The 26,008-nt window shown below is 40.0% G+C and overlaps 1 protein-coding gene across 3 annotated transcripts in view; it reads left to right on the forward strand.

Annotated features, from left to right (window-relative positions):
* usp32 (ubiquitin specific peptidase 32) overlaps nucleotides 1-26,008 on the forward strand; it is a 154,585-nt gene that overhangs the window by 3,879 nt on the left and 124,698 nt on the right. For all 3 annotated transcript variants that reach the window (XM_069910731.1, XM_069910732.1, XM_069910733.1), the window contains exon 2: nucleotides 8,351-8,478. In XM_069910731.1, the coding sequence (XP_069766832.1) occupies nucleotides 8,351-8,478 (128 nt within the window). The remainder of the gene's footprint in view (nucleotides 1-8,350; nucleotides 8,479-26,008) is intronic.

Below are 26,008 nucleotides of genomic sequence, written 5' to 3' on the forward strand. Positions count from 1 at the left end.
TTACTGCTGATCCTCTAATTCCAATATAAATTCATTTTTTCCAATTACTTTGAATATGTTTCCATTAATTAACAATAGACTCAAACACAAAAATATATTTTTGCTTGCTTCAAAATGCTTCAGAATTTTGATCATTTCCTTTTAAACTCAGGACCGTCAGTCTCTCCATATGGTGGGTGATGAGTTCTTTCTTCCCTGGTACCATTCATGAAATTCTATTCACTTCCTCCTCAAACTTGAGAAATTTCAAGTGGTGCAATATTTTTGATATTTCCAGCCAACTTCAATTTGAACACGAAGCTGTTGCTTCACTTGGAAGGACTGTTTCTCTTCAAATGGTGAGGGGGGGAGGTGTGGGTGCTTCATGCACTGCCAACGCCCCAATCCCATGCTGACATGCCTGTCCATGGTTTCATGCACTGTCAGTGCTTGATGCTGTTGTTGCCAAGGTTAATTAAAGCCGCATTTCATTTGTAAATCTCCAGGGGTCATCCAGTACTCCTGTTGTGGCTCCTCTACATCAGAGAGATGGAAGCTTGCTTTGTTTATCACCTTCTCTTTGCCCACCAAATTGTGGGGATCTTCCAGTGGCAACCTATTTCAGTTCCCTGCCCCATTCACATGCCAATTTGTCTTCCTATTGTCTCAGGCGCTGCCAGACAAAAAACCTCCTGCAAATTGGAGGGACATTGAATGCCTTGTTTTCTATCTGGGTACCTTCCAACCGGATTGCATTAATATCAACTTCTCCAGTTTCTGTTGGTTCGTTTTCCCTCCCCACTCTCCCCCCCACCCTCCCACATTGACAGAGCAATCCCCTCCTCTGATCAATTTTATCCTATCATCCTATCCATTTCCAAACATGGCCTTTTGCCTGTTGACCTATACTTCTCCCTCTCCCCTCAAATGACAAGGTGGCACACAGATGGCAATGTTGCTAAATGGAAATTAATGTAATAATGTATAGTGATTGAAATGTATGGATACGAATATAAGCGTGCAGAGACTTTCAATGGCTTTGTGTTTGTAAATTATTTTGAATAAAGTCCATTTTTAAAAAAAAAAGTTGGTTATATATCTTTAATTTCAATGAATGCTGTGTGATCTTCTGAGTTCCTCCAGCATTTTTGTGTTTTTACTTAACTATAGCCTACTTTCTGTTATTAACGTGTTAAATGACTTCACGCAGTTGAACTTGGGTCCTCTTGGTCGATATCGCTCAGTTCCATGCTCTTTCATTATATTTCCATTGTCCCTAAAATTGATTTCAAAAGAATATTATTTATCCACTATAGATATAATTAATTTTGGTGCAAATTAAACCCTTAAAAGAATCCAAGATTTCATCAATCCTCTAATAACATTTGTGAAATAGTGGATTTTTAATGGCACTCAATGGTAGCGGCAGCACAATTTTTTTTCTATAACCTTACTGAAATGAGTTGCAAGTTTTTCTTCAAACTGAACTTCGCTCCTCAGCTGCCGTGCAGGGATTTGATTTGCATCCATTTGATTTCTGGTGCAAGACCATGAAAATTGCTCCTTTGCTCATTAAACCTCCATTACGTTGGTGATGGGCTGAATATTAGAGTATTTATGTATTTTTCTTTTAATGTGCCTTTGTTCAAGTGATTATTAATAAAGACATTTTTATTGTCCTTGATTGTTTCTGAAATATTTTGAATTTTTGGACATGTATCAATCAGAGGCCAAAGGACCAAATCATAGGCCAGTGGCTCAATGTGGGAGGAAATACGGGGCTTGAGTCTGCATTATATCGCTATAATGATGATTTGACTTCATTGGAAGAGTATGATGATAAACTCGAACCAGGGAATTGGTGGAACTTCCAATTGTTATGGGCCCAGAGGACCCCAAAACCCAGTAGCAATAGAAATTCACCAAGACAAATGTATACTTTAACAAAAGTCGTTTTTAATTTTCTTTAAACGTGGAAAAAAGGACCAAACTTTAACCTAACTTAACCCCCTTTTAATTCTAAGTGTATTTGTAGGTAATGTGTATAAGTTCAGAAAAGTTCTTTGATTCACAGTTCAATCTCACTTTTCACTCCTCCAATTTCATTGGTATCAGGTAATTCTTATACTGTTCACAGAATTTAACATTTATGAATTTTCACAAAGCTCTGGTGTTTTAAAGTAATTGGTTGTCACTCAGGGAGGTTCTCGTTGGTTTCAGAGAGAGATTCGTCGCTTGTTTGACACACACAAACTGATTCCCTCTGATCATCCAATTCAATGTCTTGCCGAAGAAACTTGCCCCATTAGGGTTTTTCCAAATGATAACCTCTTCTTCTCCAGGTCACCACAGAGTTCCTTTTTGTTTCCCTTATTTCAAGTGAAACACTCTCGTCACCCATTTCCTCTTGTATGGGCTACATGGGTTGTTTCAGAACTCACTACCCATCTTCAAAATGGGGTTTTAAACAAACTGCCAACTTACCATGCTGCAGAAACCAGTTCTCTCTCTGCTTGCTAAACCACATGACCGTCTTAGAACAGCAAACTGCACTCAGACAGATTGCGGCACTGGACCCAATCTTCTGAGTCCGTTCAACTGTTGCTTTCAAAAGAATAATCCATTACGCCACAGCATGTCCAATTTGCACTGACTTGTGAAGTCCTTATAGGCATTCTTCAAAGTTTTTGCAAAGGCACTCGGAGCCTGGACTGTCTGGCTTGAGCAGAGCACTGGCATTTTAAATGAGATCTGTTTTATGAAGTGTTTCTGTTTGTGACCTACACTATTCCCACAATCTATCTCCTTCAAAAACAATATAAAATATGATATGATCTATCACACAATTCAGTGAATTATATCCACAGTTCAACAATTTTAAAGTGGAAACTTTTTTGACAAAGTTGATTTTATTTTTATTTTCAATACATCATTAAAACTTGAAGATTTCAATGTTGAAATACTTCAGAATCCTGCTGGATGTGGGAATTGCAACTAGCAGAAATTACTTGGGCAGATGAACAGTTTTTGGAAGCAAGTTCTTCATAGTTTCTGTTTTTAAGCTCTGCCATATTTTTAAACTTGGTATTGGATTTCTCTGCTGCAACTCAGTTTAATGGTCACTTTGAGTTGTTAAGAGTATTGTCAAATTTGCTTCTGTTTTGAGTCCTGATCAACTAAGTGTTAAGTGCAATTTCAGTTGGGCATTGCAAATCAGTTGTTTGCCACAAATGATACATCAGTGGAGCATTGTGTATGTGGTTATGCTTTTGAGTTGTTAAATATTGGCAAATGCTTATTTGTGTTAGTAAATAATTTGAAAAATGTCATTCAAAGTCAATCTTGTGCAATAAATTGGGATGTGGCATATTTTGAAATGAGTTACAATTTTATAATTATATTGAAAGCTATCACGCGTTCGGAATTGAAATAATGCATTATTTCCACAATTGTTAACTGTGCTTAACCCTTTTTTTTTTGCTGCTAAGAAAAAGCAAATGATAATCTATCTTCTTGCAATTTATGTATGTTACATAGTAACATTTCAAAATTACTAGTTCATCTTTTGTTGCTCTGTATCTTCAGTAATTAAGCACTTAAGTCTCAACTTTTAAGCCCCTTTTACACTTGCATTCCACTAAATCAGCTGTTTATTGTCCCAGGATAGGAATGGTGTTTTTGCTGTTCACACTTGACCACTCTTAACTGGAACACTGCACACATTCACAGTTGCAAGGAGCCATCCCCGGGTGAGGACTGATGTACTTTATACCAATGATGTCATGATGCATCAAGCAAAGGGGGAACCTCCCCTAAACTAAATCCTGATCAATGTATTATGATCTTATATTTGAACTACATTAATCATGCTCAATTATAATATAATTAAGCTTCATGTACAGCACAGTATGAGCCCTTCAGCCCCTGTTGTTGTTGTGTTGACCTATATAAACCTTTATAAGGGACCGTGGGAAAGTGCTAGCAATAAATAGCAACACCAGACAATTTTTAAACAGCGTGGGAATGTTGATGGGGCTCTCGTGCACAGTTTAAACAGCATGGTAGCGCTCTTGTGCACAATGTAGAAATACCATGGGAAGAAGCAATGGCGGATCTGCCCTTCCAGAATTCTGTACGGCAGAGAAAGGGCTGTATGCACGGCTGCTTGCACGGAGCACACGTGGAGGGATTTCTCTGCTGCGTGAAATTTTGGGAAGTTAGGTCCACCATTGCCTTATCCCCACAGTCTTTATAAATTGTGCGCTATAGCACTACCAATTTTCCCGCACTATTTATAAAAAAAATGTCTGCTATTGCTATTTATTTCCTCTCTCCCACTGCGACTTTCCCACAGCAAGGTTTATACCTTCATTTTTAATCTTCCTTCACGTTCCTGCACTCATACAAAAACTTGGGTCATTTCTATCCCAGAATGCACTTTCCCATTTTACACTTGCCTGCTTGCAATGCTGGCATCTGTAGACGCTGGAGATTGAGAAGATTTTGCTTTCACACTAGACCCTTTTTAGGCCGATCGGCCGTTAATTCCTTGGACCACTTGTAAATGTGAAAGGGGCTTTTAACACCTATCTGTTCTACAATGAAAATTCAGTGATCCTACTATTTTGTGAATCAGTATCTGATTCAGCAGGTGATATTCCCATATTCCTTATAAACTGTGCCCTCACTCACTTTGATCACATCTGCTGCCCCACACCCTTGTTCCTTTAAACACCATTTCCTGCACTCCCTTTAAATCCTCTGGGCACACAAAATGTTAATGACACTACCTTATAACATGTTTTAAAAAAAGATGAATTAAAAGTGATTTGGGATATTAATAACAACAACATCCAAAATTCTATGTAAAACCAGAAGCAAAAACAAAATGCTGGTACCACTCAGTATATCAGGCAGCATCTTTGGGAGGAGAAGGAACAGTTAATACTTTGATTTAGGATTCCTCATCATATTGTCTTTGATAACGTTGGCTCTTGGTAAAGCTTCAGTCTTGATGTTCATTTTTATTTTTGAAATCTATTCCTATCTCATTCATCCCTCCCAGTTTCACTCGTTTCTTAAAGCATTAGACCCTTTTAATCCTCCCTAAATTTTCTTCATGATTCATGTGTGTGTGAAGCTACTGAGTCTCTGAGCTTTGGAAATGGAGCCTTGATAACTGAAGATTTATTAGAGAATTGAAAGAAACTCTTCTTCCCATGACCTAACTTCTGCCAACTGCCCAAATAACCCAGATTTTGTTCGTAAATATGTGCTGTTCCAAATGAAGCCTTGGATGTATACCGTACTAGTTTAAGTGGAACCATCTAAATTTTCAAAATGTGTATTGTTGAATGTGGAAGACCGGAAGTTTGAATGGATCTTGTGATTGTAAAAACACACCAAAATACTGGAAGAACTCAGCCAGTCTTTTCAGCATCCATAAAAAAGCAAAGATATATTGGTGATGTTTTGGGCCCTCCTTCAAGGAATAAGCAGATTGAGCCAGAAACAGGAAATCTCAGAAAGTCTCAGAATTCAGATAATGCTGGCTGTGGGAGGAATCCAGCCCAACAAAATTGGATAGAAGGGACGAATTTATCATGTTTGTTTGTAAGGAGACAGCAAAGGGAGAGACAGAGCTGAGGGAAGGTGATGGGGGAAGAGGGGGGGGGGGGATGTTTAATGGAAGCCTGAGAAGTCAATATTAATGCCATGCGGTTGGAGAGAGCCCAGTCAGAAGATGAGGTGTTGTTCCTCCAATTTGTGGTTGATCTCAGTTTGAGAGTGCATTGGACCATGGACAGATATGACAGCAAGGGAAAGGGCTGGGGAACTGAAATGGGTGGCCACTGGGAAATCCACACAGTTGTGGCGGACAGAGCCAAGGTGCTCAACAAAGCGATCTCCCAGTCTGTGTCCAGACTCTCCTGTATAGAGGAGACCATAACAGGAGCACTGGATGCAGATTCTCGTGAAATTTTGTTTCACTCGAAAGGACTGTTTGCAGCCCCAAATGGTAGTGAGGGAGGAGGTGTGGGTGCAAATGAAGCATCTCTTGTAGGTCCCAAGGAAAAAATTGGTGGGGAGGGTGGAATGGACAAGGGAGTCGTGGAGGGAGCGGTGGAGAAGGTGGAGAAGGGAATTTGTGTCTTGTGGTGGGATCACGTAGTAGGCGGCAGAGTTGGCAGAGGAGGATGTGTTGGATGTGGAGATTGGTGGGGTGGTAGGTGAGGACAAGAGGTTAGATTTGATGAAGGTTATTTCCATCTGTTTGTAAAATCCAGCCCTTAGTCAAAGATTTATGTACATTTAATTTAAATCATATTGCAAGGGTCCTTTTTGTACCATACTTACAAAGTCAAAATTTGGGCACTGCCAATACCTAATGATTGTAACTAAATACAAATTATTGTCTTCTTGTATGGAGATTCTAGTTTAGTCAAAATGCTTCCTTCAACGAAAAAGAACATCTATTCTAGCTGTATTTCTGCAATTGTAGTGCAGTATGAAAATTTCATTGTCCCCTCCATAGTTGGCTGGGCAAATGAGTAATTTTTGCAGAGAAGAAAGATGAAACAGTAAAAATGCATTTTGCTGTTTAAAGCCAATCAAGTCTGGTGGGAACCTTTATATTTTGAATTCATGAAATCTTGTATTTTAAAAAGGAATTGCATGACTAGCTGTCTTACTGACGTTAAAAAAAATAGATATCTGAAGCAGTTCCAATTTCTGATAAATCAAAAGGTCAGTGATATGGTGATCAGGAAGATAGAGTAATAAAATTGGTGACTAATTCTGGTAAAGGCCAGTGAATAACTAAACACACGCCAGTGGGTAATAGAAATAGAAAATGAGAAAGATCTGAAATTTCTTGAAAATGGAATGAAATGCTGGAAAATTGAACTGCAAAGCAAGAGTTCTTAGAAGCCATTTCATTCGCTATTGAGCCCAGAAAGCAGTAATGTACCATTTTAGAAGAGGTACTTTTTCTTGAGCTCTTTATTACAACACTGCAGGGAGGTAAAGATAGTTTAGTCAGAGAGGGAGACAAATGGATAATTCCATTGATGGTCTACTGCCAGTTCAAAGACTAACACAAGCCACTTACAGGTGGCCACAATACCCAACTGTAAAGCAGCCTATTGTACTCCTATGCGGCTGTCGGGTGGCCACCTAAAAGTAGAGAACCCAGCCAGGAGGTTTACCTTCCTAACCCTTCTTCTGTAGGTATAATATCCTGCTCCAAGAATTCCCCCGTTGCACCTGAAAGCTGCTCAGGCAAAGCTGCTTGCAGCTTTCAGGTGCCTAGCAGCGGACAGGCTGTTGACAGTTAGCTGGAGACCCACTGACAGCCACCCTCCCCGCTGCGGACACCTACCCTCCCCTCTGCCTTACAGTCCCCCGGCGGGGAACTATGGGACTGGGGCAGCTGGCGGGGGACTACGGGGCCAAACATTGTTTCGTTTCCCTTGTTTAGATTCCCTTGTTTAGATGAGACCAGTGTATTAGTTTTGAAGCAGAATACAAAGTCACCAGTACAAGCAAATCATTGCTTCATCTTGAAAGAGATTTTGGGAGCCTGGAAAATGGGGCAAAAGGGAGCTGTACCAGAAAATGTTGCATCTCTTTCAGTTGCATGGGATGGTGCTGTGAGAAAGGGTGAGAAATCGAGGAATTGGAAGAGAGTCAGAAAAATGTTCAAAGTAGATGGGAATAGACTTGATTGTTGGTAGCATCTCGTTGTGAATTGGTATATGAAAGAAATGTAAAGTGCATGTTTCAAGACCTCCTAGTCTGATGGTTTGTGAGATCCTACTTGGCTGAGTTTAAAAAGTTGGTTTGTGTTGATTTTACGTTTAATGCTTTGGTGTTTTATTTTGCAACATTATATATTGCAGAATTTACTAATTCAGATTATCACAATTTTTAATGATCTTTTAAATGCATGTTGATTTGTCCCAAAGAGATCTTGCTAAAGTAGCAACTCTTAGTGGACCGTTGATTGCTGTTCTGTCTTTTCAATGCATTTCCATTGCAGTTAATCTACCTAATACAACTTTTCATCACTAATCAAATTTGGAGTGGGGTGTTTTTGTGTATGTCATAAGCAAATTTGCTTTGTCTTTTTCACTCTAGATCTTGTTCTATTCTGTTCACATGACCAATTCCACTTTTCTGCTTGATAATTTGAATGGATGGTGGTTCTGAATTCTGTTGCCAAATAGCACTATCTCCCACACAGCACAAAGAATTCAGAATATTTTCCTCCTCACTATAATTAAATATCAATGTGAAAAATGTATTAAAAGCCTAAATGTTACAGCTTTGAAAAGTTTGTCTACTAACTGACATTTCTTTTTCAATACAGTTACAGACATAGAGCTAAAAAGATTGAAAGATGCTTTTAAAAGAACGAGTGGGCTTTCTTGTTATATGAACCAACAAGCCTTTGTCAAGGAAGTGCTTGGAGATGGAGTTCCACCCAAAGTTGCAGAAGTAAGTGCTTAAATGTTTGAAAAGGATCATCTGATTTAAATGTTAATGAAATAGTGTATATAGAAGGGTCTGGCCTCTCAGCAGTTTGAAGGGCAATGATGTTATGGCAAAACCTTTAAAGCATGATTGACATTATTTCAATGTAAAACAAAATAAATTTAAATTGGGATGTTTCTGTTTCAGCTCTTAATATCAATTTAAGCAGATAGATATAATAACATGTTCGTTATCTCAAAATTAATTCAAATGTGATGCTGTCCAGCAATGAAATGATTAATATTTATGACTGGAACTGCTGTGTTCATATTCTTCTGTATATTCTTGGCTCATGTTTTGTATTTGACATTTTAAAGGAAATCATTCCCAAGTACAAATCAATTAGGCATTTTTATGTTTAAATTATAAAGTCCTCTCAATTCATGTGACAACTGTAGAGGATTTTGTCTTCAGGTATATCATGGGGCTTCTATCAATTTCCAATGGGATTAAAACAGCTGCACTACCAAAAAACATTTCCTAATTTATTTTGATTGAAGACTTGAAAACTTTGTTTTGCTTGAATCAGGTCTCTGGGGTAAGGAGGGTAAGCCATTCAATTCAAAGAATATTTTTTTACTGAATTATTTCGATAATAAAATGGATTGTTTATTTCTTTTAAAACTATACATGTTTACATTTATACAAAAGCAAAAGACAGTAGATGCTACTTTTCTTAACTCTTAACATTTTAGAAATTATGTGGCCTATCTGTTTGATATTGGAGAAACTGCCTTTAATTTTTGATAGATACTTGGGCAAAGTACATCCATGAAATCAAGAAAATAAATTGCTGTATGCGGTTTTGTATGTCTCATTGTTTGTGGCCACAGGCACGAGTGTGCATAGCCGAGCATAAAATAACTATCATAAATTCTAATGTTTTGTGGCTATTGTTTATGATGTCTCCCTGTTTAATATTTTCTTTTCTGTTAAAGTTGTAGAGCAATTTAATGGTGAGATATTGTAACATTTTTCCCAAAGCTAATTGTGTCTTGACATCTGAGCATACAACAGTTTTATTTCAACCTTCTGGCAAACGTTCAGGATGTGGAATGGGAGTTTGCATAAGTTATTTGCTGTGAAACTGAAGTAAAAAAAAAACTTCATACTGACTCTTCACAAACTTGAGAAACAAAGTTGGAAATGTGGCTTCATCACTACAGAATTACCTTATTTCCTAATTTTTTTCTTGAGTGATCAGCATTATAATAAAAGATTCATTTTTAATTTTATCATCAAAATTCTAAGCAGGTTAATACAAATAAAAATTTTTTGTTATTTTAAAAAAAATCAAACTTTCCAGGAGGTTGGAGATATCCCAAAAATGAAAGTCAAACATCTTATCAGTTTGAAATATTTGACCCTGATCGCAATTGGGCTGCAAGCTTTCCAAGTTTTGGTGTAGCTTTCTTTGGTTGTCAAATACTGCTTTTGCAGTCAAGCACAGATTGTAAGTTTGACTTTTGATTTAATATTTTTCAGTGAGTGATTTTGATAGTTTAACTTCAATTTGCTTGGATATTTGAGATGTCTTCATGGATGTTGAACTTTGTGCTCTACCTAGGTTATTTAGGAATTGTTTTTTATGGTTATTGAGTTGAATCATTCTGTTAATGCTTCCAAGTACCCATTTATCATGAAAGGAAAGAATGTCCTGCTGTACATTACTATAGGCAGTACTTGGTTTTGTTTTTAAATTTGAGTTGTAAAACAACTTTTAAATTAATATATCCTACTAAGCTCTCTGTAAATTTGATAAAAGAGGCTCTTTAGAGCTATCACTACCAGCTAACTTTGTATCATCAGTCAATTTGACTTAAATCTATATCACTTTTTCAAGTTGTTGATGTAATATGTGGGCAATTGGGCCCTATCACTGTTATCTGTGGCATCTCACTGGTCACAGCCCCCCCACTTCTCTTGGGTTCATGTTTCAAGTTCTATTCATAATTCTATTAATGATAATTACAAATGAAAGAAACTCAAACAGATTGTCAAACATTATTTTACTTTTATAAACCTATGTCGACTACTGCCCTATCCTATTATTTCCAGAGTTGTATGATCACCAGATTAATAACGGAACCTAGCTTTTAACTGAGCATTAATATAATTCTAAGTCGTCACTAGTTCTCTATTTTCATTCCCATATTTGTTTTCTCTCTCTCTCTCTCTCTCTCTCTCTCTCTCTCTCTCTCTCTCTCTCTCATTTGCTCTTAAATAGTAAAGTTATATTTGCTACTTGCACTATGGAGAATGTTTTAAAAAAAAGTGGTTGAATTACAGTGGATCACATCAAAAAATTGTAGAACTGAAAGAAAATGGAGAGTGAGAGTTTTGACATTTGCTGAAAGGTTGGATAAACTGGAGTTGTATACATTGGTATTTAGAAGGATGAGGGGAGATATGATTGAGATATATAAGATTATTAAGGGATTGGACACGATAGAAACTGATTTCATGTTCCTGATGTTGGGGGAGACTAGGACTAGAGGCCATAGCTTAAGAATACAGGGAAGGCCCTTTAGGACACAGATGAGAGTTTATTTTTACCCAGAGAGTTGTGGGTCTGTGGAATGCTTTGCCACAGAGGGTGGTAGAGGCAGGTTCTCTGGATAGGTTAAAGAAGGAGTTAGATAAGATTCTTGTGGACAGGGAAATTGAGGGTTATGGGGAGAAGGACTGTTCACTATTTTCTGGAGGAACTAAATTCATAAGTCAGAGTGAGAAATGTTTGTATTTCGAGTACAAACAAATTTACAAGATCTGTAGATGTGTCACTCTAGAGGGGGGGGGAAAAGAGAAGCAAATTAATGAACCTTATGCCCTTGAGTACCATGTGGATCCCCACAAGAGATGACACAAGTCTTTGAAAGTTTGCTTGGGAAGGTTCCAGTCAAATTTTGGGCTTCATAATTTCATGGGTCCATTCGTTAGATCATTCAGCTCTAACAGCTGAACCTCAACAAAGTCACTTCAGTGTCCCTACTTGCCAAGAGTAAAAAGATAAATGCTGGAAGAGCTCAGCATCTGTGAAGGCAAAAAAAAAGTCACTGTTTTTGGGTTGTGACTCTGCACCAGGCCAAGGACATCAGGGCTCTGAGCCGACAGCCATCTTCTTCTTTCACTGTATTCTCGCTTTGAACCTTTTTGCTCCAGATTCCAGCATCTGCAGGGTCTTGTGTTTCCTTTTAGTGGAAATCACTGTTGACAATGTTCCTTCATTATTTGATGGCCTCATCCCTCCCTACTATCGAGCTTTCCCCATTTCTATAACCCTACAAGATTTGTGCAGACCCTCTGTGCTGGCTTCATGCATATTCTCAACTTTAACTGCCCCATTCTTTTAAAAAATTATTTTTAAATTTTTCACACTATGAACCATACTGACCAAAATACACACAAACATTTCCCTCTTGAATAAACACAGTGTCATTTTCTCCCCTTTTTCTCCCTTCCCTCCCTCCTTCACCCCCCACCCCCCCAACTCACTCAGCGTTCAACATATATGATACATTAAACGATGTAAGCCCCATTCTTGGTGTGATCTTCAGATGCAAGACACAGATCTCTCTGGAGTTCCCTTCTCTTTTGACTCTCCATCTTTTTAAAAATATTTATCTTGTATTTTGCTCTTTTAAATGCCTTTTAAGCAAATTTTTGTCACACTTCCTAATATTTCTCTACATGAATTTACAAATTTGATCATGCTTCTGTGAAGTACCAGAAGGATATTGTGATTAAGGTTCCATAAAAATGTCTATTTTTATATAATCTATTTTAGTGGCTAGAGTATTTTGTGAATGTTTTATTTTATTTTACTTGTTCTGTAGAGAATTGATTTTTGTTAGAAAATGAAAATCTTGGAAACTCTAGAATAATTTTCATTATGCTGTTGGTAATTCTCCATTAACAATGGCGTGAAGCAAGGCTGTGTTCTCGCACCAACCCTCTTTTCAATCTTCTTCAGCATGATGCTGAACCAAGCCATGAAAGACCCCAACAATGAAGACGCTGTTTACATCCGGTACCGCACGGATGGCAGTCTCTTCAATCTGAGGCGCCTGCAAGCTCACACCAAGACACAAGAGAAACTTGTCCGTGAACTACTCTTTGCAGATGATGCCGCTTTAGTTGCCCATTCAGAGCCAGCTCTTCAGCGCTTGACGTCCTGCTTTGCGGAAACTGCCAAAATGTTTGGCCTGGAAGTCAGCCTGAAGAAAACTGAGGTCCTCCATCAGCCAGCTCCCCACCATGACTACCAGCCCCCCCACATCTCCATCGGGCACACAAAACTCAAAACGGTCAACCAGTTTACCTATCTCGGCTGCACCATTTCATCAGATGCAAGGATCGACAATGAGATAGACAACAGACTCGCCAAGGCAAATAGCGCCTTTGGAAGACTACACAAAAGAGTCTGGAAAAACAACCAACTGAAAAACCTCACAAAGATAAGCGTATACAGAGCCGTTGTCATACCCACACTCCTGTTCGGCTCCGAATCATGGGTCCTCTACCGGCACCACCTACGGCTCCTAGAACGCTTCCACCAGCGTTGTCTCCGCTCCATCCTCAACATCCATTGGAGCGCTCACACCCCTAACGTCGAGGTACTCGAGATGGCAGAGGTCGACAGCATCGAGTCCACGCTGCTGAAGATCCAGCTGCGCTGGATGGGTCACGTCTCCAGAATGGAGGACCATCGCCTTCCCAAGATCGTATTATATGGCGAGCTCTCCACTGGCCACCGTGACAGAGGTGCACCAAAGAAAAGGTACAAGGACTGCCTAAAGAAATCTCTTGGTGCCTGCCACATTGACCACCGCCAGTGGGCTGATAACGCCTCAAACCGTGCATCTTGGCGCCTCACAGTTTGGCGGGCAGCAGCCTCCTTTGAAGAAGACCGCAGAGCCCACCTCACTGACAAAAGGCAAAGGAGGAAAAACCCAACACCCAACCCCAACCAACCAATTTTCCCTTGCAACCGCTGCAATCGTGTCTGCCTGTCCCGCATCGGACTGGTCAGCCACAAACGAGCCTGCAGCTGACGTGGACTTTTTACCCCCTCCATAAATCTTCGTCCGCGAAGCCAAGCCAAAGAAAAGATCTCTAAAGGAGGAAAAACCCAACACCCAACCCCAACCAACCCATTTTCCCCTGCAACCGCTGCAACCGTGTCTGCCTGTCCCGCATCGGACTTGTCAGCCACAAACGAGCCTGTAGCTGACGTGGACATTTACCCCCTCCATAAATCTTCGTCTGCGAAGCCAAGCCAAAGAAGATCTCTATTTTAAGAAATGTGTTAGTAAAAACTAGTGGAGCACAGGGCTAATAAAAGAAAAAATAATTGTGAAAAGGAATAAATGCAATGAAAGCCTCCAATGCTGAATCCAGTTCTGCTACTTGAAAGAATTTTAGTAGTATGTGACACTCCTTCTGGAAATAGTTTTTGAATTTACCCTGTGGTTTGATTACTGATAAACATCTACATATTTCCTGAACTGACTAACAGAAAGTGAATTACAGGATGGCTAATTATGAAATGCCCGGTCCGGGCAGTATGGACCGACCTAGGAGGGGAGGCAGGCCCCTCCAGCCCGGGTAAGAAACCTGCATAGGAGAAGGCTACTCCGATATAAAACCTACGACCCAAGGACCACGCTGCCACGTCCCAGCTTGCTTGGCCACGGCACACGAACCATGGGTGTAAAGGGTGGGGCCAGTACTGCGCACACTGCACTCCACCTAAAAGCTCCTTTGCGCAGGCCCGAGAACAGGTCCACGTCCTCCCCCTCCACGTCCTCCCCCTCCACGTCCTCCCCCTCCACATCCTCCCCCTCCACGTCCTCCCCCTCAAAAGATGCTCACAAACTCAAGCTAGCATGCTGGAACATCAGAACCATGCTAGACAAGGCTGACAGCCACCGACCTGAACGTCGGTCTGCCCTCATTGCACATGAACTCCTCAGACTTGACATCGACATAGCCGCTCTCAGTGAAGTCCGCCTGGCAGATGTAGGCAGCCTCCAAGAACGCAGCGCAGGCTACACACTCTACTGGTCTGGCAAGCCTTCGGATGAACGACGCCTATCTGGTGTAGGCTTCATGGTCAAGAGCTTCATTGCCTCCAAACACGAAAACCTTCCGACAGGCCTCTAGGACCGAATCATGTCCATGCGACTCCCCCTTCAAAACAAGCGTCGCATTACCCTCATCAGTGTCTATGCTCCAACCCTCCAGGCGGAACCAGCAGAAAAGGACAAGTTCTACACCGACCTGCGCAACCTCATCCAACGCACCCCTACAGCCGACAAGGTTGTCATCCTGGGCGACTTCAACGCTCGTGTCGGCAAAGACTCAGAAACCTGGCCAGGAATCCTGGGCAAGCATGGCGTCGGCAAGTGCAATGACAATGGGCGCCTCCTGTTGGAGCTCTGCGCAGAACAGCGGCTTGTCATTACAAACACCCTTTTTCAGCAGAGGGACAGCCTTAAGACCACCTGGATGCATCCCCGATCCAAACACTGGCACCTCCTGGACTACATCCTGGTGCGAGAAAGTGACAAACGAGATGTGCTCCACACCAGGGTCATGCCTAGCGCGGAATGCCACACTGACCACCGGCTGGTTCGCTGCAAGCTCAAACTTCACTTCAAGCCAAAGCCCAGGAACAGTAAAGCCCCCAGAAAGAGGTTCAGTGTTGGAAACCTGCAGTCAGACGAAGCGAGAGGAAACTTCCAGGCAAACCTCAAAGCAAAGCTCGACGATGCAACCCGCCTCACGGACCCGTCCCCTGAAACCCTCTGGGATCAGTTGAAGACTACCATACTGCAATCCACTGAAGAGGTACTGGGCTTCTCCTCCAGGAAAAACAAGGACTGGTTTGACGAAAACAGCCAGGAAATCCAGGAGCTGCTGGCAAAGAAGCGAGCTGCCCACCAGGCTCACCTTACAAAGCCGTCCTGTCCAGAGAAGAAACAAGCCTTCCGTCGCGCATGCAGCCATCTTCAGCGCAAACTCCGGGAGATCCAAAATGAGTGGTGGACTAGCCTCGCCAAACGAACCCAGCTCAGCGCGGACACTTCAGGGGTTTCTATGAGGCTCTAAAGGCTGTGTACGGCCCCTCACCCCAAGTCCAAAGCCCGCTGCGCAGCTCAGACGGCAAAGTCCTCCTCAGCGACAAGATCTCCAACCTTAACCGATGGTCAGAACACTTCTAATCTCTTTTCAGTGCCAACCGCTCAGTCCAAGATTCCGCCCTGCTCCAGCTCCCTCAACAGCCCCTAAGGCTAGAGCTGGATGAGACATATAAGGCAATCGAACAACTGAAAAGTGGCAAAGCAGCAGGTATGGATGGAATCCCCCCAGAGGTCTGGAAGGCTGGCGGCAAAACTCTGCCTGCCAAACTGCATGAGTTTTTCAAGCTTTGTTGGGACCAAGGAAAACTGCCTCAGGATCTTCGTGATGCCACCATTATCACCCTGTACAAAAACAAAGGCGAGAAATCAGACTGCTCAAACTACAGGGGAATCACGCTGCTCTCCATTGCAGGCAAAATCTTTGCTAGGATTCTACTAAATAGAATAATACCTAGTGTCGCCGAGAATATTCTCCCAGAATCACAGTGCGGCTTTCGCGCAAACAGAGGAACTACTGACATGGTCTTTGCCCTCAGACAGCTCAAGAAAAGTGCAGAGAACAAAACAAAGGACTCTACATCACCTTTGTTGACCTCACCAAAGCCTTCGACACTGTGAGCAGGAAAGGGCTTTGGCAAATACTAGAGCGCATCGGATGTCCCCCAAAGTTCCTCAACATGATTATCCAACTGCACGAAAACCAACAAGGTCGGGTCAGATACAGCAATGAGCTCTCTGAACCCTTCTCCATTAACAATGGCGTGAAGCAAGGCTGTGTTCTGGCACCAACCCTCTTTTCAATCTTCTTCAGCATGATGCTGAACCAAGCCATGAAAGACCCCAACAATGAAGACGCTGTTTACATCCGGTACCGCACGGATGGTAGTCTCTTCAATCTGAGGCGCCTGCAAGCTCACACCAAGACACAAGAGAAACTTGTCCGTGAACTACTCTTTGCAGACGATCCCGCTTTAGTTGCCCATTCAGAGCCAGCTCTTCAGCGTTTGACGTCCTGCTTTGCGGAAACTGCCAAAATGTTTGGCCTGGAAGTCAGCCTGAAGAAAACTGATGTCCTCCATCAGCCAGCTCCCCACCAGGACTACCAGCCCCCCCACATCTCCATCGGGCACACAAAACTCAAAACGGTCAACCAGTTTACCTATCTCGGCTGCACCATTTCATCAGATGCAAGGATCGACAATGAGATAGACAACAGACTCGCCAAGGCAAATAGCGCCTTTGGAAGACTACACAAAAGAGTCTGGAAAAACAACCAACTGAAAAACCTCACAAAGATAAGCGTATACAGAGCCGTTGTCATACCCACACTCCTGTTCGGCTCCGAATCATGGGTCCTCTACCGGCATCACCTACGGCTCCTAGAACGCTTCCACCAGCGTTGTCTCCGCTCCATCCTCAACATCCATTGGAGCGCTTTCATCCCTAACGTCGAAGTACTCGAGATGGCAGAGGTCGACAGCATCGAGTCCACGCTGCTGAAGATCCAGCTGCGCTGGGTGGGTCACGTCTCCAGAATGGAGGACCATCGCCTTCCCAAGATCGTGTTATATGGCGAGTTCTCCACTGGCCACCGTGACAGAGGTGCACCAAAGAAAAGGTACAAGGACTGCCTAAAGAAATCTCTTGGTGCCTGCCACATTGACCACCGCCAGTGGGCTGATATCGCCTCAAACCGTGCATCTTGGCGCCTCACAGTTTGGCGGGCAGCAACCTCCTTTGAAGAAGACCACAGAGCCCACCTCACTGACAAAAGGCAAAGGAGGAAAAACCCAACACCCAACCCCAACCAACCAATTTTCCCCTGCAGCCGCTGCAATCGTGTCTGCCTGTCCCGCATCGGACTGGTCAGCCACAAACGAGCCTGCAGCTGACGTGGACTTTTACCCCCTCCATAAATCTTCGTCCGGGAAGCCAAGCCAAAGAGAAGAAGAATTATGAAATGCTAAGCTTTTCAGCTGGTCAGGAAAAGCTTCTTGACTTCTTGTCACCTGTATATAGTGATATTTTTAGTCATAGATGTGTGCATAGCTTTTTATTTCCAATATTTTCCATTGTCCGGATTAGTCTAATTCAGAAGTGACTGGTCGACTCTTTTAAAAGGGATGGAGTATGTCTATTGCACATGACCAGAAATCTCTACAGGAGTTGTAAGAACTTTGAAATAAACATCAAGATTTCTCAAACTAATACTGATCACCAAGGGTGGCTGCTCATCTCAAGAGGAGTCCCACAAGATTAAAAATAAGATATAATATCCGGACATCTAAATTCCGGATAGCTCCAAAAATCCGGCAAGTGGGAAGAAAGGCGGCAGCGTGAGTCGGGCAGGCAAGGGAGAAAGAGACGGGCGGCCGACTGTAGTTTCTTGTGTTCAAAAGTGAATGATTTCAATATGCTAGATCTCTCGGAGTACAAAGCATTAACCAGCATTACATGTACACGATCCTTTATCCGGAACCCTTGGGGGACAGTGTGTTCCGAATTTCAGATTTTTCTGGATTTCGGAAAGCCAGATTTAAGCCCACCCCTTTCAAGTAGCCCTGCCACCTCCCCCCAACACCCCCCCCCCCCCACCCGACTCGCGCTGCCTCTCTCCCCCTTGCCTGCCCGACTCGCGCTGCCTCTCTCCCCCTTGCCTGCCCGACTCGCGCTGCCTCTCTCCCCCTTGCCTGCCCGACTCGCGCTGCCTCTCTCCCCCTTGCCTGCCCGACGCGCGCTGCCTCTCTCCCCCTTGCCTGCCCGACTCGCGCTGCCTCTCTCCCCCTTGCCTGCCCGACGCGCGCTGCCTCTCTCCCCCTTGCCTGCCCGACTCGCGCTGCCTCTCTCCCCCTTGCCTGCCCGACGCGCGCTGCCTCTCTCCCCCTTGCCTGCCCGACTCGTGCTGCCTCTCTCCCCACTTGCCGGATTTTGGAGCTTTCTGGAATTTAGAGGTCCGGATAAAGGATCATGTACCTGTATTATACCTTTTTTTTGTTTTGTGGGACTCTTGAGATGAATAGCCACCCTTGGTGATCAGAGAGTACCTACAAGCCTCTCGTTCTTCTTCATAAACATTGGATTTGCATTTTGTTTCTGCTGTCTGATGTGGGGAGTTTCACTAAAGTGTCTCTTGTTCACTTTTCCCTTCCTTTTAAATTTCTGATCTGCTGCTTATGCTGGGAGGTAACACAGGGTTATTTCTGCTACACATCTCTTTTAGGAATTTCCCCAAGGTCTTTGTGCGTGCCAATGTTTGTGAAATCAGGTGCATTTCATAAGTGCACCTGAAGTACAGCATTCTCTTTTTTCTGTGCAACTAATATTGTAAACATAGTGCTATGCTACATTTAGTCAAATATAATCCCTGTATTCGTGCATGAACTTGAAAGACAAGTAAAATAAATTTACCTTGTTGGGTTGGCTCCAAACCATCAGGTTCTCCCTCCCCTTTGTTATCTAAAGCATTAACTAAACCACTTTGTCATAGTTTATGGTGAATAAGACATCACAGGTTAGCTTTTATTTCAAACCTATTACTGCAAATATATTTGCAAACGTTTTGTACATAATACAGGCTATTTGTGTCGAAATTTTTGTCGCAGTCCTTGTCTTTCCCTTTCTCTTCAGTAGAGCCTCCATTTTTCTTTGCAAACACTTCTCAAACAATGCTCCAAAGGTTTTTGCACGTGATCCAATCCCTCAAATTGTAGCCTTTCCTAATAAATATTTTTTGATGCTACATAAACATTTCACAAACTCCTTGGCACACAGTCCTGAATCATTGTGCCAGAATGCACTATTTAGTTCTGGACAACTCCTTGAATTGGGAAAACTCCATTAAATCCTTTCATAATCTTGTGACTTTTCGGATGGTGAACTTTTGTGACCACCCCACATGTGTCAACTAGCTTTTATTTTAAATGTGGTTAATTTAAATTTTTTTGTGTATTTTTTACATATTTCTATTTTCATGTGTCCTGTTTTAATATTATTTATGTTTAGACATTTTTGTAACCTCTCTGAAATAATATTTGCCTACCAAAATGGATGGTGAACATGAGCAAAATCAAACTTGCTGACTGTGGTTGTGGTGAGGGAAACTATTGTGACAGTCCAAGAGAATTTGTTCTGTGCCTGCTATCTCAGGATGATTTTCTACTCAGTGCTTGAGTGCATGGTTGGAGAAAGCTGGATGAGGTTGCAAGATGTGGCAATGTACGGCACATTTAGATGATTATCTTTTGCTTTTTTTTACATGAACTTACACAAGTGTTTTTTTTCTATAACTTGCAGGAATTCAGAAAAGTAATTGTATAAAATGGAGCCTTAAATTTAACTGAGGGCCAAAATTAAAGTGAACACTTTATTGCACAGCTCAGATCTCACTGGAGAGGTTTCAGGATTTGTGGCACATGAAGCGATGAATTAATTAATTGGATCTACAATCATCCATTTGATTAGTATCAAGTCATGACTGAGCTTCTATTCAGAAGTGCTGTTAAGAATTTTTTTCAGGAATGCATAATAATGTTTTACTTGCTAATGGGTGATTTTTAAAGCTATATTGGCGCATTTGAAAGATTTAATTGCTGCCATGTACAGCATTTCCCCAGGAAGAGTATGGGGTGAACTTAATTTTTAAAACTATTATGCATGAATATTTAGCATTCATGTGAAATTAAATGGTAAATTTTTCATGTTTAATAGCTTGTTCAATGAACTGAGTTAATAGTTGAATAGCATATTTTCATTTTTTGATTAACTTGAAAGCTAATATTTTCCACATTTTGTTTCTTACACCAGTTACAGTTAGCATACAGTCAAGACTAGTAGAATGTATTGTGGTTTCTGTAAAACTATTGGCTTATTTGAAGGTGGGTGGCATGATTTTTGAGAGTTGGATCCTGTCTGACCAATTCAGTTGAATATTTTGAAGATCTAATAAAATGTTTTGATGAGTGCAGTGTAGTTGATGTAGACTGCATTGTTTTCAGTGAAGGTTTTGATAAAGACCCACATGGGAGGCTGGCCTAAAAAGTTGGAACCTATGGGATACAAGATAATTGGAGCAATAATTTGAGAAAAATTGTGGTATTTTTGGATAGGGATAATGACTCTATGCAACAATAAGACCATCTACAAATTTCCCAACAATGCCTCGGTAGTGGGTTGTATAAAGCAAGGGGATGAGTGAGCACACAGGATGGAGATTGAAAATTTGGCTGAATGGTGCACCAACAAAATCCTTACATTCAATGTCACTAAAACTAAGGAGCTGATTGGTGACTTCAGGAAAGGAAAGCAAGAGGTATCTAATCCAGCAATCATTGGGGGATCAGAGGTGGAGAAGTTCTCAGGAGTCACTATCTTGGAGGATCTTTCCTGGAGCCAACACACCAATGCCATTGTGAAGAAAGCATGTCAATGCCTCTACTTCCTCAGAGTTTGCAAATGCTTGGTTTGACATCAGAAACCCTAGCAAATTTCCACAGAGGTGTGGTGGAAAGTCTGCTGAAACAACAGTATGGAAACAACAATACCCCTGAACGTAAAGCCCTCCAAAAATTAGTGGACGCAGTCCAGAACATTACCAGTAAAACCCTCCCCACTATTGAGTACATCTACATGGAACGGTACCATTCGAAGGCAGCAGCAATCATCAAAGCCCCTCACCTCCCAGCACATGCACTGTTCTTGCTACTGCCATCAGGAAAGAGGTAAAGGTGCCACAAGACTTGCACCACCAGGTTTAGGAATGGCTGTCCCTTCCACCTTCAGACTACTCAATGACAAACTCAATCAGAGACTCATTTAAGGACTCTTGTGCACTTTATTGATTTTCTTTTTGTTCAGTTTCTTTACGTTCATTATTTGTTTACATTTCTTTGTTTTCTTATTTTACCCTGTATACAGTTTATTTTTTGCACTACCAATTAGTGATAATTCTGCCACGCCTGTAGGAAAAGGAATCTCAGGGTTTTATGTGATGTCACGTATGTACTTTTTTTTCAAACTTTATTTAAAGATTTTAAAAAAAGCATAACATACAATCCAATAATCATCAAAAATTGATTTTACAAGATAAACCCCAAACCCACCCTCCCACCCCTTCAGCCAGCTCCCTTAAGGGGAGCCAAAAATAAAAATTATATATATAAAATATAAATGTTAAGAATAATTCAAAGTATATCTAAATGCATATATTTCAAAAACGGAAACCATTTACTAACAAAAAGGGAATAGTTATGTAAATTATAAATAATTTTTTCCATAAAAATACAAGCTTTCAATTCATTTTGCCAACGTAGTATATTAATTTCTGTATTGTCTTTCCAAGTATTCGCAACACATTTACGTGCTACTGATGATACCAAACGTACAAAAGCAATTTGAATTTTATCCAAACCTAATCCCCCTTAATGAAATCAAATCGTTGGGTCTAATGGTAATGTAAAGTTGTACAATTTTTCCAAAACTACTTTAATTCCTTGCCAAAATGGTTGAACTTTAACACAAGTCCAAACAGCATGTAGAAAAGTTCCAATACATGAATCACATCTAAAACATAAATCTGAATTACTAAACCCATATTTTTCAGTTTCTCCGGAGTCAAATATAATTGATGTAAAAAATTATAATTAACCATTCCATATCTTACATTTGTCAATTTGATTACATTGTCCTGACACATATCCGCCCAATCATTTTCAGGCAAAATAAACACTAAATCACTCTCCCATTTAAGCTTAGATTTTTCCCAATCTGGTTTATCTATATTATCTTGTAACAAATTGTACATAACTGAAATGTAACCCTTCTTTGGTACAGTGGAAATCAAAGACTCAAATCTCGACAAAATGGGTAAATTCATCTCTTCCATAATTATCCTTTACCAAGGCTCTAAGTTGATAATACACAAACAAAGAATTTACAGATATATCAAATCTCTCTCTCAATTGATTAAAAGAAAGAAATTGTCCCTCTTCAAAACAATCCTGTATTGTCTTTATACCCTTAAAATCCTAACTCTTTAAATAATTATTAAACATTGAAAAGGAATAAGCTGATAATTATACAATGGAGTTAAAATTGTTAATTTATCTTTTGATCCCAAAACCCTATTTTTTAAAATCCAGATCTTTAACAAATGTTTCAATACCGGCATATTACATTCCTGTATCAAATTCAAGTTCCAACGAAATATAAATTCATGTACCTTAACCTCAAAAATACACGCCATTTCCACCTTAGCCCAGCTGGGAGGATAATCTAAATCCATAAATCTGCTGATAAATTTCAACTGGGCCGCTTCATAATAATTTTGAAAATGTGGTCACTGAAATCCACCTAACGCATATTTCCATGTAAGTTTATACAATGCTACTTGAGCTAATTTACCTTATCATAAAAACTCCCGCACTATCTTATTTAAATCCTGAAAAAAACCTTTTGAAAGTAAACAAGGTATTGACTGAAATAAATATTGAATTCGAGGAAAAATATTCATTTTAATACAGTTGACCTTTCCAATCAAAGTTAATGGAAGATCTTTCCACTTAATCAAATCTGCTTTAATCCATTTGAATATAGGTACATAATTTAACTGATATAATGAGTGATAATCAACGTCTACAAACACCTAAATATTTAATTTTATTTGTCCACTTTAATTTTGTAATAATTTAAAATTCTGAATAACCTCCAATTCCAACTGGTAAAATTTTGCATTTATCTCAATTAACTTTATATCCTGACAATTCTCCAAATTTTGACAAACACTCTTGTAACTGCTTCAACGACCGTTCCGGTTCCATCAAATATCAATACATCATCTGCAAATAAATTAATCTTATAATCTTCATTCATAGCCTTCATCCTTCTAATTTCATCATTTTGCCTAATAGTCTGAACTAATGGTTCAATAGCCAATGCAAATAAGGCTAGTGACAATGAACAGCCCTGCCGAGTTGAATGAGTCAACCTAAATGGTAAAGAAATCTGACCATTTGTCACCACCCTAGCAATTGGGTTCGTATATAAAGCTTTAACTCAACCAATAAAAAAAGGGCCAAGTTTAAACTTTTCTAACACCTTAAATAAAAAATCCCACTCAACCCGATCAAAAGCCTTTTCTGCATCTAGTGCAACCAGTATACATTGACCAAAGTAATTAATCGAAGAATATTATCAGATGCATTTCTATTCTTAATAAAACCTGTTTGATCAGTATATATCAACTAGTCTATTAGTTAGTACCTTGGCTATAATTTTATAATCTACATCTAATGAAGAAATAGGTCTATATGAAGACACTTTTAATGGAGCTCTATGTTTTTTTTTGGAATAACAGTTATTAAAGCACTTGAACAAGATTCTGGAAATTTCTGTTCTTTGGTAACTTATTTTAACATTTCTCCAAATACACTAGATAAATCATCATTAAAAAATTTATATAATTCCACAGGAAATCCATCAACCCCTGGGGACTTTCCATTTGGCATTTCCTGTCTAGCTTCCTTAATTTCAAAATCTGTAAACAGAGATTCCAATTCCTGGATATCTTTCTCATCTAATACTGGTAACCTCAATTTAGATAAATAAGATCCAGTAGAACCATTATCCCGCTTCCCCTCAGAAGTATATATTTTTTGATAAAATGAATAAAACTGCTCATTAATTTCCTGAGGCTTATAGGTAATTATTGAATTCTTTTTAACGGCATTAATAGTCCGAGATGCCTGTTCAGCTTTCAATTGCCAAGCAAGTACCATATGAGCTCTTTTTTCCAACTCATAATAACATTGTTTAGTTTGATTACAAAGATCAGTTTGAGTGTTTAATTAAAGTATTATAGCGTAATTTCAATTTCGCTAATAGCTTTTTTTGTCTTCAGTCACATCCTTTTGAAAATCTTCCTCTAACTCAGCAATCTGATTTTCCAACATTAAACTTTCTGCCATAAATTGTTTCTTAACTTTCGTAGAATAACTAATAACCTGTCCCCTCAAATAAGCTTTTAATGCATCCCATACTACAAAATGACTATCCACAGAATTAATATTCTCAGTCAAGAATAAAGAGATATGTACTTTAACAAAAGTAACAAACTCTGGTTTTTTCAATAACATTGCATTAAACTTCCATCTATACGATGAACGTACCACTTCTGAACTTTTACAAGAAAAAAAAATGAATGGTCAGAACTCTACTTTTATATTCAGCTTGCAATACTCTACCCTGTAGATGTGCTGATACCAAAAAAAAATCAATCCTAGAAAACGAATCATGTCTTGATGAATAAAAAGGAAAATCTTTCTCTGTACAATTAACCTTTCTCCAAATATCTACCAGATTTAAATCTTTCATCAATGCTTTGATCTGTATTGCTGGCTTTGATTTCCTTGTACTCTTCAGGTTTCCATCCAATAAAGGTTCCAAAACACAATTAAAATCTCCCCCAACTAAAATATTTTCATTAGCTTGAGTTAACAATAAAAAAGCTTCTGAAATAAATCGCTCATCATTTACATTAGGTGCATAAAGATTAAGCAAAGTCCAAGATTCAGCAAAGATTTTACAATTCACCCACAAAACTCTACCTGCATTTTCCTCTGAAGATTCCAATTCAAATGATAAATTTTTATGAATCAAAATCGCCACCCCTCTTGCCTTAGAATTAAAAGAAGAAAAAAAACACATGTCCAACCCAATCTCTTTTCAATTTCAAATGTTCCTTTTCGGTCAAATGTGTTTCTTGTAAAAACGCAATATCAATTTTCATTTTTTTATATAAGCCAATACCCTCTTTCGCTTAATTGGATTATTTAATCCCTGAACATTACAAGTTGCAAAATTCAAAGTAGACATTCTTACTAACTGCTAATATATTTATACTCTATAAAATAACACTCCCCTTTATAATTCTTCAAAAACACAAAACCCACCCCTCAATAAACAAAAAAAATTAAAAAGATTTTTTTAAAAACCCCAAAAAATAAAAACCACCCAAAGGTAGGAGCACCCTAAAAATCTGGGTGTGATAAACCCACTAGTGGTAGATGACAGTCAAAGCTTTCAGTGTCATCCACCCCCCCCCCCCCAATCCAGATACATATTCATTTCATTATGTAATTAAGAACAATCAAATATAGTAAATATATTCAACCCAATGATTCCAAACCCAATGATGGTTCTGGATCTTCAATGTCAAGAAGACTTCATATCAGCTCTTCTTTCTTTTGATTCCCATTTCTTCGCAATTCTGGCAATGAATTAGCAAAAACCAAGGCATCGTGATCGTTCTCAAAAAATTAAGATTGAAAGTTTCCATAAAAAACCTTCAAAATTGC

The sequence above is a fragment of the Narcine bancroftii genome, chromosome 14 (genome assembly GCF_036971445.1).
Source record: "Narcine bancroftii isolate sNarBan1 chromosome 14, sNarBan1.hap1, whole genome shotgun sequence".
Taxonomy (NCBI): Eukaryota; Metazoa; Chordata; class Chondrichthyes; order Torpediniformes; family Narcinidae; genus Narcine; species Narcine bancroftii.